The sequence below is a fragment of the Mustela putorius genome, unplaced genomic scaffold (genome assembly GCF_011764305.1).
Source record: "Mustela putorius furo isolate JIRA1106 unplaced genomic scaffold, ASM1176430v1.1 tig00537301_pilon_pilon_pilon, whole genome shotgun sequence".
Taxonomy (NCBI): domain Eukaryota; kingdom Metazoa; phylum Chordata; class Mammalia; order Carnivora; family Mustelidae; genus Mustela; species Mustela putorius.
Window position 1 is genome coordinate 1,938,645 of NW_025422439.1, and position 12,300 is coordinate 1,950,944.

The 12,300-nt window shown below is 51.3% G+C and overlaps 1 protein-coding gene across 2 annotated transcripts in view; it reads right to left on the reverse strand.

The window, feature by feature from the left end:
* The window catches only part of ASTN2 (astrotactin 2), a 600,456-nt gene that overhangs the window by 231,571 nt on the left and 356,585 nt on the right, over positions 1 to 12,300 (reverse strand). For both annotated transcript variants that reach the window (XM_045074025.1, XM_045074024.1), the window contains exons 11-13: positions 9,081 to 9,205; positions 5,135 to 5,239; positions 1,724 to 1,903 (exon numbers count right to left, since the gene is read on the reverse strand). In XM_045074025.1, the coding sequence (XP_044929960.1) occupies positions 1,724 to 1,903; positions 5,135 to 5,239; positions 9,081 to 9,205 (410 nt within the window). The remainder of the gene's footprint in view (positions 1 to 1,723; positions 1,904 to 5,134; positions 5,240 to 9,080; positions 9,206 to 12,300) is intronic.

Consider the following 12,300-nt stretch of genomic DNA (forward strand, 5'->3'; position numbering starts at 1 on the left):
CCCAGAGAGGAAAGCTACTGTGCCAAGTTTCCCCAGCAAGTTTGTGGCAACCCGGGGGGCTCTGGCGTCTTGAAGGGGCCCCAGCTGCTCTGTGGGCTTTCCTTCTGTCCCAACCCGTCTGACTTGCTACAGAGTCCATGCATCCCCTGCTTAAGGAGTGGGGCTTTCTGGAGGGAAACAGGCCAAGGTCTGGAAGCAGTTGAGGACAGAGATGACGTGGTATTTAGCATGACAGTGGTGTCCCTGGCCCCAAGTGTGGGCCGAGGCGGGTTAGTTCAGTGGCCACAGTGAGCGAAGGTTTTTATAAACATAACCTAATTGTATTACTTCAAAGTCCTGAAGCTTATTGCCCTGCTTAATGTTGTGTCACGTTATTTATAGGGTAGGACAACGAGACTTCTATTGATTTAATGCACTTCCTTAAAGACCGTCATTGTCGCAGCCATAAAAAACAGAGCTCTTCCCAGACAACTCAATTATGTCCCCCGCGTCTATAAACCACCCCGTGCCCCACACAGTTGCACACGGGAGGCAGGGAGGGGTGAGACCACGGTGGGGGCTGCAAGCCCCGGGGGGCAAGAAGGAAAGCTTCTGGAGACGGCAAAGGCAGGCGCACTGGGGCCGGCATGAAAAGCCCTGGAGGGGAGCGTGGAGCCGCACCCCACTTTGTCTTCGACCCCCCACCACAGTGGAGCTCAGTGACACTCAGCAAGCTTCCTCCTCCCTCTGGGCCTTCATTTTCCCAACTGCAAACTTGGGGTGCTAAGTCCAGGGAGACTCATAAGGTCTCTTGTGGCTCCCACAGTCTGTGGTTTAAGTTGATTTGGTTCCTTAGATCGGGGGAGGGGGGCTGGGCCACGTGAAGAAGGTGGGGAGCACATTTTTAACACTGCTCCTCACCCTCACCGTCCATCGAGAGCTCTCCTTTCTCAATTGATGGATAACAAGAACAGTAACAGTAACAGGAAGCCATGCGCACCCTGCTACTTACTAGCTGTGTATCTACGGGCACTCGGTTTGGTGTGGCTGAGACTCACCTTCTCCCCTGTGAATACACCGGCCTGTTAAAATACACAATGCAGGGATGGAATATTTCTGTCTTTCTCAAAATGCCGTGATAGTTAACTGCTTCCCTTCCGTGTGGAAGGTGGACAGGAATGGTTACTTAAGCGCCCATTTCACAGAAGGGAAAAACTGAGGTGGGAAGGGAATGACGCTCCCACGGTGAGTGGCGGGGACTGGTCTTCCCCATCGAGCCCGAGGAATGCCAGTTCTGATACAAGCTGAGGCTCCCAGGGACCTATGATCTGGTGACCCTCCCTGAGGACAGAAGCTTCTCCACGGGAGAGACAGGAAACTGTCCCCTCAGACCCAAAGTGAGCCCTACCAGAAGGGCCAGAGCTCCTCTTGGGCTCTTCCCAGAAGCCTGGAGAGAAGGAGGTGTCAAGGAGACGCCACTCCCATTCTTCCAACTCTTCCCCCATGGTGGTTTCAGAGGAGAGAGCTGGAAACAAGGAACCTGCCGTACCAGGCAGGAGTGTTGGAGTGCAGCCCACCACCTTAGGGTCTCAGAAAATGCCTGAACTGAAAGAATCCTGAGATAACATCACACAGCCCCTCGTCCTGTCTGTGGGGAAACTGAAGCCCAGAGAGGGGCAGGGAGCGCCGAAGGCCACACAGCTTCGGCATGGCCGAGTCAGGATCTAGCTTGTCGGAGCCTTACCTTTCTGGTACTGGAGCCACAGCTGTTGCTGGACCTTCTTGCTGGGGAAGTGGATGATGCAGGTGAGCTCGGAGCCGTAGAGGGCCTCTGCGATGTAGTGGGAGCCGTAGTGCTGGATGAAAGACAGCAGCTCCTCCCGACTGCTCTCCCTGGTCAGGATCTTGAGGACGTTGGTGAAGCCTGCACGGAGGAGGGGGACGTGGAGGTGGTCAGATCTGGGAGGGCGGTGGCTGGCGAGTTATAAGAGGCCAGGGGCTCTCTCCAGCCTGGAGCTGGTGTCATCCCACAATCAGCCTGGTGACTGGCACCTGAAGGGGCACAGCAACCTCCCCTCGCTCGCAAAGCAGAGGTTGTTCTCTCTGGTAGATGCACAAGACACTACAACCGAGAGGGAACCAACAGCAGAGGAAGGCCTCCAGCTTGGCAACCGAGGCCACGAGACCTGAAAGCAGCCATCAGGCAATTAAAGCTGACGTCTGTCCCTAGCAACTAATGGGCACCGAGCACATCGCCTGCGGTGTCCCCCATTGGTTCCAATTTAGCCTCAGCCCCAGTGCTGCAACCCCCACTGTGGATGAGCAAGTCCAAGCTCAGACTCCGGATGGTTTCCTTGGTCCCCCGGCTCACTCTACAATCAGTCTACAAGCTCAGTCTACAATCCCCTTCTGTTCTCACTCCAAAATAAATGCATTTTTCACAGCACCCAATCACCCAGGGTGTGAACTGCCTACAGCGGGAGCCCCGGGGCTTCCCTGACCCCGGATCAGCAGGTACTCCGACATCCTGGGATCGGATCCCTGGCTTGGCTTCCGAGAACACTACTTCCCTTTCTGCCTCTGCCTCCCTGGAACAGTGGTATGTTCTGGCTCCTGACTTTGTCAAGGGCCTCCCTGATGCTGCATTTTCCTTAGTCCTGTGCCAAGAAGACTTAGGTCATCAGGGCCTAGCACGGGACCTGCAAAGCTATCACTCTATAACCACAGCTCCCCACCGCACTCCTTCCTCCAACAGGTAGGTTACCAAGCTGTTCTTCCAAGAGCCTTAAGACCTGCCTGAGCTCCTTCCTGCTACCAACAACCAGCCTACCAGTGACCTTACCTGATGTTCCAGGCCTCCAAGGGCATCTCCAGTGAGCCTCCTTCATCAGGCTTTATATCCAGCCAAACCAGCTTTTTTAGGTCTCCTAGATATGACCTGAGGTTTCCACCTCCCTTTCCTCATTCACAGTCCCCAACCTGCAGCCTGCACACACATACACACCCCCGTTCACCGGAAATGGCCTCCCCAACTCTTCGCTAAGTCACTCCTATGCTCTAAGGCTCCAGAAAGCCATCCTCACCTTCCCAAGAAGCTGTTTGCACAATCCTGGCCAGGGGCACCTATGCTTTGCACCTTCAGTGGACACTACCTTGGAAGCAAAAGCTCTATTCCGCTTGTCTTTGACTGTGCACCTGCACCCTTCCCCACCTCCCGCTCTAACCAGGTACAAGAGCACAGTTCCCAGGACACAGAGGAAACACCAACCACCACTATCACCTGAGCAGTGGATTCTGTGTCACATCAAAGTAAACTGTAGGAGAGCAAGCACGCTCTCCTTCAACATTAAACATAAACTCCAATTTGCCAACATTTGATTTATAAGGGGTTTCTCAAGAGCATCATCATTGATTAATTAAAGCTGATCCACCTTTGTAATTCTAATGGATATATCGCAATCTGATTTGCAAGTGAGGTGCGAGGGTGTGGGTGGTGGGCAAAACAGAAACATGCCTCAAAGCATGGGTGTTTGATTAAGACAGCCCCTCTCCACCAATCCGTTAATATGCGCAACCGGGTAATTAACACAGCAGTGTTAATGATGAGACTGTTTCTCTTAACTAGTAAAGGACAACACCATGGAGATGACCTGGGACTCTTTCCCCAGGCAGATAAAACTGCAATCGAATCTCTGCTCTCTGGGCACCTGCGTGGCCCAGTTGGTTAAGCGACTGCCTTTGGCTTAGGTCATGATCCTGGAGTCCCGGAATCGAGTCCCGCATCGGGCTCCCAGCATGGGAGGGAGTCTGCTTCTCCCTCTGACCCTCCCCCTTCTCATGCTCTCTCTTTCTTTCTCTCTCTCTCTCAAATAAATAAAATCTTTAAAAAAAAATATATCTGCTCTCCTCCTGTTTGACCACTTACTAGCTGTGTGACCTTGGGGAAGTTACTTAACCTCTCTGACCTTGTTTCCTTATCTGAAAAAAGTATGGGATAAACGATGTCTTCCTTGTAGGACCGATGGACATCCTAAGATATGAAACATTATAAAGTGCTTGGCCAATGTCTGCAGTAATTACTATTGGCACTTCTTATATGGGAGAGTCCTCTGATTCTTGGGCTAAGAGAGTTTCATGTTGCTCATGAACCAAATGATACTGAAAAAGAGAAGATAATTAATGTGCTTACAAATACAGAGGAATCCCCTGGACAAGAATCCAGTGGCAGGGTTATGAGGAAGAACCAGGGTAAAACACCCCATCTTTCCAGATTCCTTCACTCATTCCGAATTTTTCAGTTTTCATTTTTTTTTATTCCTTTATCAAACAAGACTACCTACCCTGCATTGATTCTCTGTAACAGAGGCAACAGGAATACAGGCTACAGGGATATGGAAATGACCCACGGTTCTTGGGTCAGTGGGGGAACATATAGGGCTCAGATGTGAATCAAGCCCCCTGGTGCATTCATACAGGTGGTTGCTTGCACAGACTTCCTTGAGTTATTCTGGGGAGAGTAGAGAATGCAGCACGGGTCTCTCAGTATTACAGGACTACCCCAGCATTCTCTGGGCAAGGAGATCCAGGCAGAGGGAAGAGCATGTGCAAAGTCACAGAAGCATAAAAAAAAAATGTCCCATTCTGAGAATTACAAATTGTGCTCATCAGCTGACACACAGGATGTAGGCAGGTGGAGTGGGGGCCGTGTGTGTGTCTGTGTCTTGGAGGGGCGTGTGTTACTGCTGTCTAGGAGATGGGTAGGAAAGAAAACATCCAGAAGAGACCAGGAGAACTTACAATCCATAGCCTGAAATATATAGAACATAAATGTGACTTAGATTGTCATTTACCCCCTCTCCCATTCACTCTTCCCTGCACTGCTATGGTACCCCTTCCTCCAGGAAGCCCCTCTTGACTCCTCAGGGCAGCTCCCCGCTCTGGGGTTCCACTGTCCCACTATTGCGTAGAACCTACCCCAGTATGAGGATGTCCCTCTCTGCTTGTCCACCCACCCTCCCCATGAGCTCCTTCATGGCAGAGAAGGCTGGGCCTCATTCCCTCAGCATCCCAGCTCAGGGCCTGGCACAGCACAAGTCCTTGGGAACAAGTGCTGGGTTAGCGCCAGCCCCCTGCCTGCCCGGGAGGTGGTCCTCACCTGCGGACAGGGTGATGGTGTTGAGCTTCACACGGTAAAGGTTGCTTCGGACCCGCCACTGCTGCACCATAGGGTAACCCATGGCCTCGTCATACCTGACGTCTCCTGCAGGGCAGAAAGAGAAGGTCACGGGAGGCCAGCATTTACAGAACACTCACCAAAACTGGGCTCTGCAGAATGGCCACTGCTTCTAAACAGGCAGGTGCTCAGCCTTTGCGTGCAGGCTCTCACTGGAACCAACACCTTTACCTGGACCTGCCTCCAGGCTTCTTCCCAGCCTCTGATCTCAGCCCCCATCCTGCTTTTTCTCTTCCCAACAGCTTGCTAAAGCAAGCCAAGTAGATTTAGGATTCCGCTTACCCCTGCAGGCAACTGGCCATGGGTCATTAGACGGCTCTGTGCCTCAGTTTCCCCTTCGGATACTATGGCTACCTATGCTGACGTTACTTCACAGGTGCATTGTGAGACTCGAATAAGGCCACAGAAGTGGAAGTCTTGCAGCATGCAGAATGGGGGTCAGCAAACCACAGCCCATCCTCCACGTACCGCCTCTCGATGACAGCAGACATGAGCGGCTGTGCGCAGAGCCCAGTGCATTTAGGATCTGGTCCTTTGTGTTTGCTGACCCCTGTGTGGACCACTGTTTCCTAACACGGAAACATGGGATGCACATAGAGATCTCCTGAGATGCATGTGCTCATATAGAAAAGCTCACATTTCAAGTAAGACCGAGTTAAAGTGAAACAAGATCTTAAAAAATCTGTATAATTTCTAAGCACCTTATCTAGATTATTATGCATTCTAAAGCTCTATGAAGGTAGTGGCGTGGAGCGTTTTGCAAACTTTTTCAACTGAGGAATCCCGTTTTTCCAGAGGGTTCACTGGAATGCATGTTCCATGGAAAGTATTTTGGGAAACACAGGTATAGACAAAGAATAAACAAAAACAAAACAACACAATGTTAGCAAGCAGTTAACTCTGGGTGGTGGGGGTATCAACGATTCTTGTTTTCTAAATTTTCTGCTCTAAGCATTGAAAACTCTCTTTGTTTACAATCAGGAAGAAATACATGAAAAGGAAATGCTAGACACATCAGCAGTTAATATTGTTGTTTTGTATCCTCTGCAAATGGCAGGCACATTTTCTGTCCTTTTCTCTTGTCCCCTGGTGAGGAGGCACTTAAAGAGATATTTGATACCAAGATGAAAATGAGAATCTCATTGTAACAAATGATTTCTTCCTGGACATTACTGCAGTATTAAAGTTGTCCATTACTGTCAACTTTTTTTTTATTTTTTTTTCCCTCCTCAGCCTTTTCAGGAATAACGTAATTTTTTTTTAGAAGCTTTCATTTTAAAGTAAAATATTCATGATCTCCAAATATATATCTATTGGAGCAAGGTTGTTTTGTTATAAATATGTCTTCTCTGTTTATCTGCTCTGCTTGTCTCATCCTTTCCCTAGAAAGGCTGGGAAGGGTCGGGGAGGAAGGACAGGCCATGTTTTGAGTCAGGGAGGAGAAGCCAGATTGCACAGGATGGCCAAATGCTCGTGGCCCAGCAGCCTCTGCCCCAGCCTTTGTGCTAGTCCTGATGCACGGCAGGCTTGGTGTGGGTATTGGTAACTGGGACCCACCCTCAGAGAGGGCAGCAGAACAGTCTGATGGAGGCTATAGGTACCATTCATTCACTGGGGTATGATGTACAAATGAAAAAAACCAGGCTACCCCTTTTGATTACCAAGACATGTATAAAGCCATCATCTCTGCCCCTCACCCCCCAGAACTGGTTGTCACTCCACCCTTCACTTCTCTCCATCCCTGGTCCTTCCTGGATTCCAGCCTGGACTATAAGTTCCTCCAGTGGAATGCAAGCTTCCTGAGGTTGAGGCCATGGTCTTTATTATTCTCACTCCTGCAGAGCCTGGAATAGAGCCTGGTACATAGTAACAGGCTCCGAACAAATGCCGATTTGCTGGCTCACCTACTTACCTGCATCCTCGTCCCCATTCTAGGCCCATCCCTAGCGCTTACTCATCCTTGACCCCCACCTTACCTGACCCTATCCTAGATTTCCGCCCAAGATGAGAGATAAAATGAGGGAGGTATTTTTCCTGGTAATTATTATTATTTTTTTAATTCTAGAAATCCAACAGTGTCTTTATTAGGATGCCTCCGAAGATCCTTAAACCAAAACAAATAATCCTAACAATTTGTACTACTAACACAGAACCACAATGCACTGAGCATTCTATACCCGCAGTCTCCAGTAGTCGCCTACTGTTGACAAAGAACTGAAACCCCTTATTTCAGAAGAAAAAATGGAAGCTCAGAGGAGAAAGAGCTCAAGGACACACAAAGATTGGTGACAAATCCAGGGTCCTTCCCATTGGAGCACAGCACCTCCCCATGGACCATGGTGCTATCTGCTTTAAGGGGTGAGCTCCCTGTGACTGGGTGTATCCAAGAAGAACCATTACTCAGTAGGGCTATTATGGACCTGATTTCTCCATTGCTAAGGAGGATTAGAGTAGACACCCTTTATAGTCCCTGTCAGCTCTGAAATTCTGTGATTTATGAAAATTAAGGAAGGCACAGCAGGTTTTGGCAGATTTTACAAAGCATTTTTATTTCTGTGATTTCATTTGATCTACATCTGGGCCCTTTTTGAAGGAGGACACTTCAAGAAGGAGATGGAGGGTCATGGATACGGCATCAGCTTTGGGGTCAAGACCCAGCGGGCTTAAATCCTGACTCAATGACAGACTAGTCATGTGAACTTGGACTAACTGAATGATTTCTTTAATCTGTTTCAAGGGGGACAATAACCCTCACAGGGTTACATGGATTCAGACACGCAGGGTGCGTGGCTCCTAGGAGACGTGGGTCCTTCTGCCCTGTCTGTGCCTCTTTACAGGGAAGGCTCATGGAGCTTCCAAGGGCTAGCAAGCAGCAGAAGGGCCTTCCCTGGGGGTCAATTTCCCTCTCGGTGAGACCTCCATCATTCGCCAGGGGGGCCATTCTCCCTGGGCCATGGTTGAGATACCCAAGTACGGTATCACCAAAGCAGAGCCACGGCCCTCACATCTTAGGAAAATCCCTCCACATAGGACAGAAGAGGAACTGGGAGAAGATAAGGGGGAACAGAAGGGCATCCTGGGTGGGACAGAAGACAGGGAGCCCCAGGAGAGCCTGCAGAAGAGAGCTTCCCTGGGAGGGGGCGGGCAAGGAGCGAGGAGTAGGGGTGGGGAGCTGCAGAGCCAATGGAAAAGGCAGAAGACCTGGAGCCGTGGCACCTGGTTCTCGTCCTGGCCGGCTGCAGGGTCTTGCGCCACTCCTGTCCCCTCTCTGAGTCTAGATTCCTCGTCTCTAAAATGGGGAAAACGATACCCACCCCCCAAGACGGCTCAGCGCCCATATTCAAAATCAAGCTGTGTAACAAACCCTTTCAAGTAAGACAGGCTCCTGGTGGAGGGGTCCAGTGATTTTGCTTTAGAACGATATAAAAATAAACCTAGTGAAATAAGCCAGACACAGAAAGACAAATAACGTGTGATTGTACTTTTACGTAGAATCAAGAGGTCGGACTCATAAGAGCAGAGAGAAGAAAGGCTGGGGACGTGGGGAGGTGCGGGTCCGAAGGTCCAGTGATGTGGGATGCAGAAGTTCTGTGGGGCTGAGGCACAGCACAGTGACTACAGTCAAAATCCCAGAAATCTGCTGAAAGTCAATCTGGCCCAGCTCCGATTGTGGAATCTCAGAGAAGCCCCCCAGCTCTGCACAGCCCATACCAGGAGGCCCACCCCTGGCCAATAGCAGGTCCCTTCGTCCTTCTGTCCCTCAGGAAGGAGGAGGCCTGGACAGGCCCGTCTGGGATGTGCAGAGGCACCTGGAGAGGCCAGGGGTGCCGTGAGAGAGGCTGGGGGACGTCCGGCAGGTGTGTCTTACCAGTGAGCAGCTGGAGGTCCGGGAGGGGCTCGGAGAGGACGCCCCGACACTGCTCCTCCACCGGCAGCGGGATCACCAGCAGCCCATCGGCCAGCTGAGGGAAGTCCTTGATGAAGTTGTTCTCCCTGTGGAGAGGAGCACAGAGACTGCCAAATGAGGGCGTGGAGGCCGCTGGGGGCTGCAGGGTAGGAGGGCAGTGAGCTGGCAGCAGCATGGAGAGGCTCAGGAGAGGGCGCGCATCCCTGCTGCCGTGCGTCTGCTCCACGGGTCCCGCCTCAGAGAACAGAATGCTAACGATAGGCTCTAGAATCTGGCAGGCTAGGGCTCGGAGTCCTGGCCCGCCGTGTCCTGGCTGTGCAGTCCAGAGGAAACTCCCGCTCCTTAGAACCTTGATCTCCTTGCTATAAAGTGAGATCTCAGGGTAGTTGTAAACACTTAATGGGATAAAGCTTCCAATTGCTTAAGACACAGTCTGATGCTCTACAGACTGCGTATTTGGCTGCTAAGCATCCCCTTGCATAAGCAGTGACAACGGTGAGGGAACCGAGCAGAGCATGGAGTGCGTGCAGAGCAAGGGGCAGGAAGGCTTGAAAGAACAAGTGGGTGTTCAAGTGGAAAGGTCCTAAGGGATCTTTTGGCTCAGACTCCTCTTTTACAGATAGGGAAACTGATGCCTAGAGAAGAGGAATGGCCTGCTCCCAGAACCTCTCCCCCATCCCAGGCTAGTGCTCTTTCTCCTGCTCTCATCCTTCCTTATAATGCCATCCCAAGAAGCTCTGTTTCCAAGACAGTCCTTGGGGTGACCTCACGGAACTGAACCCTGAACAGAGGTAGTCTTTAGGGCAGGCGGGGGAGTAATGAGGCATCATATGGAGGCAGGCTTCAATCTTTTACACAACAGACCCGCCTCCAAATAGAACAGCCTGCCAGGAGAGGTGGTGAGCGTCCCGTTCCTGAAAGAGTGCAAGGAGGGAAACGGACAGCTTCGTGGTATGCAGGTATTGGAGGCATTTCCGTGTTAACATCTGACTTTTGAGGTCCCTTCATATTCAGGGACCCTCAGATTTTGAGGCAGTAATTACAGTCTGGAGAGGAAGAGGAGGGGGAGGAAGAAAAAGAAAGGGAGGAAGAGATTTGTCACTTCATCGTACCCCTTGGAATGGGCAACCTTGAAATGAAAATCAGAAAGAGGAAAACAAAAACAGGGGATGCCAAAACAATGCCTTTGGAGCCTGGATCTCGGGTCCAACAGAAGCAGCTGTGCAGACGTCATGGGGCCCGGAGCATTTCCTGGCTGTACTCCATGTCCCCACGGTGCGCACCTCCCCCAGGTACCCGTGAAGTGTCCCATGGATTCATTCATTTAGTGAACAGTCAGCCCCCCACATCTTGACCTCTGAGCACCTTGGAGTCCGGGGGAAGAGCCATTATCCCCATCTTCACCATCACCATCATCTCTTACAAAGTTCCGGATCCTCACCATTTACTGGGTCTGGCTAAGCACTTTGCATACACTGTATCATTCAATCTTTACAGCAAGAGAGCTGTAGATTACATCCTTTTTGCAGATGATAAAACATGTGGTACAGGATTAAGAGGAGGTGAATATTGGGATGTGTGCTGATTGCCCACTCGGTAACGTAGGCAGCTGGGCTGGGGAGTGCTGGGCAGGCGTGTGCATGACTGTGAGTTTCTGGGCCCACACGGGGGACACTGAGGCATGCTATCTCATGTGCCTGTGTGGGAGGACCACGGTCTGTCTGGCAAGCTGTACGTGCTTATGCCTATGTGTGTGTGCCTGTGATCACGGCTTCTTCTAGGTGTCTGTGCTTAGTATATGATCTGTTTGCAAGCCTGGGTGCGTGGAACAGCAATGTGAACAGAAAGAGAGAGCCTTCTGGAAAAGGGGAGTGCCCTTAAAGGACCATGTAACACTCGCCAGGGTTTGAGGGCGAGTTTCCTCCTATTTCCCTTCTGAGGTTGGCCTGTGAGGATACAGATCCTCCCACAAGGATATGGCCCAGGAGAGGGTGTCTCTCTGCTCTCATCAGCTAAATACATGTTCTGTGTGGAGCCCTGAGATGGATATAGGGATTCAGAGAGATTGGATTCTTCCCTGGTCCTCTAAATCTTCTCAGCGAGACAACAATGGAGCCACGCATAACAGCCAGTGGGACCCGGCTATCAGAAATACCGAGGGCTGGATGCTTCTGGGACCCTTCCCCATGAGACCCATGAATTGTTTCATGGGCAGGTGAGGTCAGGCATGACAAGATGCCAGCGTCTGTGAAGACTGGGCCCCAGTTCTGCCCACAGCACCCCCCAGCTGTACAGCCTGGAGTAGACCACTCAAACCTCAATTTTCTCATAGGTAAGATGAGGATCATAAAAGCTGTTCAGTCCGCCTTAATGAAATACCATTACCATGATGATAATAATAGCCATTTGTTGAGCACATACTGTGCACCTAGCACCGTTCCAGGCACTGTACATTGGTCCCCTCCCAACCCTGTGAAGCTAATGCCATTAAGACCCTCAGGTTAGAGGTTGCCCAGCACAACACAGCTGGAGATCCCGGCTGGTCTGACTCTGAAGTTCCCATTCCTCACCACTGCTCAGGTGTAGGGCACTGACTATGCCGAAAGAGCAGGAGCATGCATGGGGGCCCTGAGCCCAGACAGATCGCAGCTGAGAGAAGGAGCTTGCTGCCCATTTGGACCTGACCACACCAGGTGCTCGGTGTCCCTGGAGCTGGGTGCCCTCCCTCAGCCAACAGGGAAGCGGAGGCTCTGAGGGGAGCAGCGCCTTCCGGGACTGGCACAGAGTGCATTTGGGAAGAGGGATCTGAAAGCAAGCTTATGTTTTCCATTTTACCATCTGGGGGCTCCATTTCACACCTTCTCTGGCACTGCATTTAAAGAGAGAGCCCCCCTCTTCACCCCTCATCCCCCTGTCTTCTGGCTAAGCCAGGCTTCACTCCACGGGTAAATCTGACCCCACAGGACAATGGGAAACAGCACAATGGGCAACCTCAGGCTGGCTCATGATGCCCATCTTCTTAGGAGAAGGATTTTCCCCCTGAGCTTTCAGGGAGCAGGAAGGATCCCGAGGAAGCGCTTGAGAAGGAGGGGAAGGATGGAGGGGTGGGAGTTCGCAAGCCAGTGCCAAGGCTGGGAGGGAAGGAGGCAGTCACGAAGCAGGGGATGGCAAGGCAGGAAGA